This window comes from Rutidosis leptorrhynchoides, chromosome 9, assembly GCF_046630445.1.
Source record: "Rutidosis leptorrhynchoides isolate AG116_Rl617_1_P2 chromosome 9, CSIRO_AGI_Rlap_v1, whole genome shotgun sequence".
Lineage (NCBI taxonomy): Eukaryota > Viridiplantae > Streptophyta > Magnoliopsida > Asterales > Asteraceae > Rutidosis > Rutidosis leptorrhynchoides.
In genome coordinates this window covers 179,733,935-179,741,324 of record NC_092341.1, presented here as the reverse complement: position 1 = coordinate 179,741,324, position 7,390 = coordinate 179,733,935, and the positions used below count along the sequence as shown (strand labels likewise).

The 7,390-nt window shown below is 31.3% G+C and overlaps 1 protein-coding gene across 1 annotated transcript; it reads left to right on the top strand.

The window, feature by feature from the left end:
- The first annotated feature begins 3,781 nt into the window (after positions 1–3,781).
- On the top strand, positions 3,782–4,222 carry LOC139868476 (uncharacterized). The gene is made up of 2 exons (XM_071856811.1): positions 3,782–3,917; positions 4,032–4,222. The coding sequence occupies exons 1-2, from the start codon at positions 3,782–3,784 to the stop codon at positions 4,220–4,222; spliced, it is 327 nt and encodes a 108-aa protein (XP_071712912.1).
- The last annotated feature ends 3,168 nt before the right edge of the window (positions 4,223–7,390 follow it).

Sequence of the window (7,390 nt, the reverse complement as noted above, 5' to 3'; positions counted from 1 at the left end):
TTACTGCAAGTGTGTCTTGCTGGTCAAGTTCCGTTCACTTCAAGTCTTTTATTCCATCATGAAGGTTACATTTAATTATAAAATTAAATACAACTAAACTAGAATTGTAAATTACATAATTGGCTCAAAACGGCCTCCCAAAATAAAAGATTAAATTACATCAATAAATAGCCACAAAACAATGGCATCCATACAACTACAAACATTCAAGATCACAACACATACACACGGTCTAGGTTTTCATCGGCTATGTACAAATATATCATCATAATAATAACATGATCATGACAATAACTATAGCTTGCTCCATAGCACAAGATGCATGTCTTGGCCATGGATATAAAAAAATAAAGCATGTAAATTTATACACAAGCCATTAACAAAACAACCACTCATGAAATTACTAACCGTATAAAAATATAAGAGGCTCTTGATACCACTGTTGGTGATTTAGGGTTTTAAAAAAACGATTTTCTAATTAATTATTATCATGTACCTTCATATAATAATAAGAATAATTTAAGCGAAAGAGTATTAATTATATTAAAAATAAATCACCAAAACTGATCCATATGATTTATACGGTTAAATAAATAAATAACAAGGGAGTTTAAAGATTATACCTTTCTTGAAGAATTGAATTGAAGGAGGAGAAACTAACAGCTAAAAGTATGATTGTCTCTAGGATAGTCCACACTACACTTCGAACAACGTCAAACGGATGTGCTAGTCCTGTCTGTTGGTTATTAATGCCCAAGTCATAACTTATGTCTACACTACTAATAACATATGAACCTATAGGGTCACACATAAAGAGAAATTATCTACTAAGTATATATTCAAATGTGATTTATATATATGATTAACCATAATTTGTAAGATAACATTATTATTTGGATAAAATAATTATGTGTTGTGAAGTATCAATATATGCACATAGTCTAGTAATGTTCCACGTAACATTTAAGAGTGTATGTCATATTTGTTTGAAAAATATATAGGACAAATGAATGGATTAAGTTAAAGAGGTGGCCATGTCATAAACACCTTTACACACCATCTTTGCATATGGAGTTGATGGAAGAATAAACTTTATGATATCATTTTGTCTAGCATTTGTTGTTAGCTTTTGCTTTATGTATTTTAAGTGTAGTGACACTTATTAAAAGGCTAATCAACTTACATATGCAATATACATATACGTACACTTAAAATGAAATAGTGCAAGCATTTTCTTTCATACTTCTTACATACAAATTACTTTCATATAACTCTTTTAAGTTACTAAAGGGTTAGTAGTTCAAGTAAGATAATTAAAAGTAAAAGGATAGTAGATTGTTCTTCATCCTTTTTCTTATTAGTGGTTGAGAAGGACTAGCATCCATTTGGTATTGGAACTTTGCTCAAGTGTGGATTACCGATAGAGGGAGGCTACTTTGGTTCCTAAATTCTTAGCATCCATAACTTCTCAAGTTCAAAGTCTTCAAAGGTTGTAGTCTTTAAACTCACTATTTATTATTTAGTTTTCTTAACAACATGCAATTGGATCCTTGGTGGGGAGTTTTTGAAAGGTTTAAAAATTGTTGTACATGCTTCCGCTGCTAAATACTTTAATGAAATTTCATACAAACCCCTTCAGTGGTACAAGAGCCGCTTTTGCATGTGTTAAGAAACTTATGTTATATACAATAAGAACTTGTTCTTATTATTAGAAATGAACAACATTTTTTTTTCTAAAACGGAAAAGTTATAGATTTCTAAAATGCAACTTAGTTATTTTATTTGCTACAACCATTCCTTTTACATGTATGTATGGTTAAAGAAGTTGCTATATATATACTAGTTGATATATTAAGTTACATGGTGCATAGAAAGCCTTTAGACCATTTTGTAATGTTTAGTTGTGTTGAAATTCGATTGGGTTGTAAATTATTCTTTCATTTATAATGGTTTGTAATAATTTTATTTTTCATGTTTTGTTTAATTTTGAGATGTAAAAGTATTAGTGTAGACTTGTATATTTTATCTATAAAAATGTAACAAGACATGAAGAAAATTCAAGATGTAGTTCTAAGCAATTTTGGAGCCATTTGCAACACCAAATGTTGACTAGGCAAGTGGGAGCTTCAAGACATCACAATGGAGCATGGATATTTGTTATGTCCTTAGATTGACCCAGTCCCTTCGTTTGGCTCACGAAAACTGATTAGGAAAAGGCTTGGCTATGCACCTATTAATTGTTGTGTTTATGTTTGTATGTTGCGTGTTTGAATATAGGATATTTGCATGCTATAAAATAATTTTTTTTAAACAAATCAAACACAAATAAGAGTTTGGTAAATTTATATATAATTTTAAAAATGGTTTTTCGTAAAATTATAAAATGAGTTTTAATAAAAAGGAGTTTTTACATAAAGCTCAAAGTTAACATTGAAATTATGAATTTTAATAAATTATGAATTTAATAAATTTAAACCAAACTCTTGTATAAAGTTTTAAATAAAATGAGTTTTATTAGCAACTAAAATTGGTCTTAAGTTAACGCGCTCAATATATACATATTAATATAGTATATTAGTTTAAAATTGGACACGCCGTGAGTGACTAAAATAGAGATTCTATAAACTCAAGAGCAACATAAAAAATATGATTTTATCTAAAGTATACGTATAATATATTGTTGAATGCATGCAACAATTATTATACGAAATGTTTTGTCAAATTGAAATAATATAAAACACAAAATCCCTTTTAAAATGTAAGTTTATGCCATCCTTTTTAAGACACTCGCTTGTCATATGTACGTCATTGTGGAGAGAGCATCAGCCAACTACCACGGTCGTCTTGTGATTACCGAGATGGTGTTTCGCGATCCCCATGACAGTCTTGGACCGAACACCGTTAGTTTTAAATAGGACAACTTAATTGGTGCTTCTTGTGGAGAGAGCATCAGCCAAACACAAGATGCCCAAGGCATAGATGGGATTAAACATACCAGTTGACAATTGTTGTTAAGGATCCCATTAAGATATAGAAATTGTATTAGACTTGCAATTGGTAATCGCTACCTACCTTGTTGATTTAAACTTAGTGGAGAGAGCATCAGCCAACCACTCAAGGTTAAATGTAACTTGATTCTAGCCTTTTACAAATTAATTTTTCATAAGAAATTTAGGGTAATCAATTATTAAAGGATCAAATATTAAAATACTAAAAGAACTTTGTTAATTTTGTAGATGTCACCCAATGCAACTACACCCGTTCACCACCTTTCTCTAAGATCTGTCTTAGAGAAGGAAAAACTCAATGATACGAACTTCTTAGACTGGTATCATAATTTGAGAATTGTTCTCAAAGTCGGAAAGAAGTTGTATATACTTGATGGACCCATTCCCGAGGAACCCCCTGCTAATGCCACTAAGAGCATCCGAGATACTTGGACTAAGCATGTGGATGACTCCACAGAGGTAGCATGCCTCATGTTAGCCACCATGATTCCAGACTTGCAAAAGAACCTGGAACATCATGATGCCTTTGAGTTGCTTAAGCAGCTAAAGGAAATGTTCCAGCAACAAGCTAGGAAACAACGCTTTGAAACTGTCAGAGCGTTACACGCATGAAAGATAACAGAGGGGACATCTGTAAGCTCTTATGTTCTAAAAATGAAGAACTACATAGATCAACTTGAGAGGCTTGGATCTCCATTGGTCCTGAGTTGGCAATAAACTTGATCCTCAACTTACTACTAAAGTCATATGACACGTTCATCTTGAACTACAATATGAATAATTTGGAGAAATCTATCTCGGAGTTGCATTTAATGCTTAAGATTGCCGAGAAGAATATTCCATCCAAAACCTCTGAAGTCCTCATGATTCGGGAAGAAAAAATCAAGAAATCACAAGGCAAAGGCAAAGGTAAAGGCAAACCTAAGAGTCAAGGCAACTACAAAGGCAAAAAGTTTGTCCCAAAGGATTCTGTCTAGAAGAAAGAAAAAACTACCAAAGATGCCACTTGTTTCCATTGTGGAGAAATTGGTCATTGGAAGCGAAACTGCCCGACTTACCTTGCAGAGCTGAAGAAGACAAAGGCTAGCAATGCTAGCACCTCAGGTATCTATATGATAGAACTATTTGCTTTCTCTAGTAATTCATGGGTATTTGATACTGGTTATGGAACTCACATTTGTAATAATGCGCAGGGACTAAGAAAGATTAAGTAGCTAAAACCAGGCGATTCTAACGACCCGTCCTTGTCCATCTGGACGAATACATTACATTTGGTTACATCGCGAGGTACTTGACCTCTATATTGAAATGTTCCGTTCTTATTGATTAAAAACGTTCCATATTAATTGATTTCGTTGCGAGGTTTTGATCTCTATATGAGACATTTTTCAAAGACTGCATTCATTTTTAAAACAAACCTTTATTTCATAAATAAAGGTTTAAAAAGCTTTACGTAGATTATCAAATAATGATAATCTAAAATATCCTGTTTACACACAACCATTACATAATGGTTTACAATACAAATATGTTACATCGAAATCAGTTTCTTGAATGCAGTTTTTACACAATATCATACAAACATGGACTCCAAATCTTGTCCTTATTTTAGTATTCAACAGCAGAAGCTCTTAGTATTCACCTGAGAATAAACATGCTTTAAAAGTCAACAAAAATATTGGTGAGTTTTAGGTTTAACCTATATATATCAAATCGTAACAATAGACCACAAGATTTCATATTTCAATACATATCCCATACATAGAGATAAAAATCATTCATATGGTGAACACCTGGTAACCGACATTAACAAGATGCATATATAATAATATCCCCATCATTCCGGGACACCCTTCGGATATGATATAAATTTCGAAGTACTAAAGCATCCGGTACTTTGGATGGGGTTTTTTAGGCCCAATAGATCTATCTTTAGGATTCGCGTCAATTAGGGTGTCTGTTCCCTAATTCTTAGATTACCAGACTTAATAAAAAGGGGCATATTCGATTTCGATAATTCAACCATAGAATGTAGTTTCACGTACTTGTGTCTATTTTATAAATCATTTAAAAACCTGCATGTATTCTCATCCCAAAAATATTAGATTTTAAAAGTGGGACTATAACTCACTTTCACAGATTTTTACTTCGTCGGGAAGTAAGACTTGGCCACTGGTTGATTCACGAACCTATAACAATATATACATATATATCAAAGTATGTTCAAAATATATTTACAACACTTTTAATATATTTTGCTGTTTTAAGTTTATTAAGTCAGATGTCCTCGTTAGTAACCTACAACTAGTTGTCCATAGTTAGATGTACAGAAATAAATCGATAAATATTATCTTGAATCAATCCACGACCCAGTGTATACGTATCTCAGTATTGATCACAACTCAAACTATATATATTTTGGAATCAACCTCAACCCTGTATAGCTAATTCCAACATTCACATATAGAGTATCTATGGTTGTTCCGAAATATATATAGATGTGTCGAAATGATAGGTCGAAACATTGTATACGTGTCTATGGTATCTCAAGATTACATAATATACAATACAAGTTGATTAAGTTATGGTTGGAATAGATTTGTTACCAATTTTCACGTAGCTAAAATGAGAAAAATTATCCAATCTTGTTTTACCCATAACTTCTTCATTTTAAATCCGTTTTGAGTGAATCAAATTGCTATGGTTTCATATTGAACTCTATTTTATGAATCTAAACAGAAAAAGTATAGGTTTATAGTCGGAAAAATAAGTTACAAGTCGTTTTTGTAAAGGTAGTCATTTCAGTCGAAAGAACGACGTCTAGATGACCATTTTAGAAAACATACTTCCACTTTGAGTTTAACCATAATTTTTGAATATAGTTTCATGTTCATACTAAAAATCATTTTCCCAGAATAACAACTTTTAAATCAAAGTTTATCATAGTTTTTAATTAACTAACCCAAAACAGCCCGCTGTGTTACTACGACGGCGTAAATCCGGTTTTACGGTGTTTTTCGTGTTTCCAGGTTTTAAATCATTAAGTTAGCATATCATATAGATATAGAACATGTGTTTAGTTGATTTTAAAAGTCAATTTAGAAGGATTAACTTTTATTTGCGAACAAGTTTAGAATTAACTAAACTATGTTCTAGTGATTACAAGTTTAAACCTTCGAATAAGATAGCTTTATATGTATGAATCGAATGATGTTATGAACATCATTACTACCTCAAGTTCCTTGGATAAACCTACTGGAAATGAGAAAAATAGATCTAGCTTCAAAGGATCCTTGGATGGCTTGAAAGTTCTTGAAGTAGAATCATGACACGAAAACAATTTCAAGTAAGATTTCCACTCGAAATAAGATTGTTATAGTTATAGAAATTGAATTAAAGTTTGAATATGATTATTACCTTGTATTAGAAAGATAAACTACTATAAGTAACAAAGGTTTCTTGATCTTGGATGATTACATGGAATGGATTTAGAAAACTTGGAAGTAAACTTGCAATCTTGGAAGTATTCTTGATTTTATGAAACTAGAACTTTTGGAATTTATGAAGAACACTTAGAACTTGAAGATAGAACTTGAGAGAGATCAATTCGATGAAGAAAATTGAAGAATGAAAGTGTTTGTAGGTGTTTTTGGTCGTTGGTGTATGGATTAGATATAAAGGATATGTAATTTTGTTTTCATGTAAATAAGTCATGAATGATTACTCATATTTTTGTAATTTTATGAGATATTTCATGCTAGTTGCCAAATGATGGTTCCCACATGTGTTAGGTGACTCACATGTGCTGCTAAGAGCTGATCATTGGAGTGTATATACCAATAGTACATACATCTAAAAGCTGTGTATTGTACGAGTACGAATACGGGTGCATACGAGTAGAATTGTTGATGAAACTGAACGAGGATGTAATTGTAAGCATTTTTGTTAAGTAGAAGTATTTTGATAAGTGTCTTGAAGTCTTTAAAAAGTGTATGAATACATATTAAAACACTACATGTATATACATTTTAACTGAGTCGTTAAGTCATCGTTAGTCGTTACATGTAAATGTTGTTTTGAAACCTTTAGGTTAACGATCTTGTTGAATGTTGTTAACCCATTGTTTATTATAACAAATGAGATGTTAAATTGTTATATTATCATTGTATTATGATATATAATATATCTTAGTATGATATATATTCAGTTAAATGTCGTTACAACGATAATCGTTACATATATGTCTCGTTTCGAAATCATTAAGTTAGTAGTCTTATTTTTACATATGTATTTCATTGTTAATACACTTAATAATATATTTACTTATCATTTAACATAATTAACCAAGTGTATCAATATCTTAATATGATTCATATGTACCT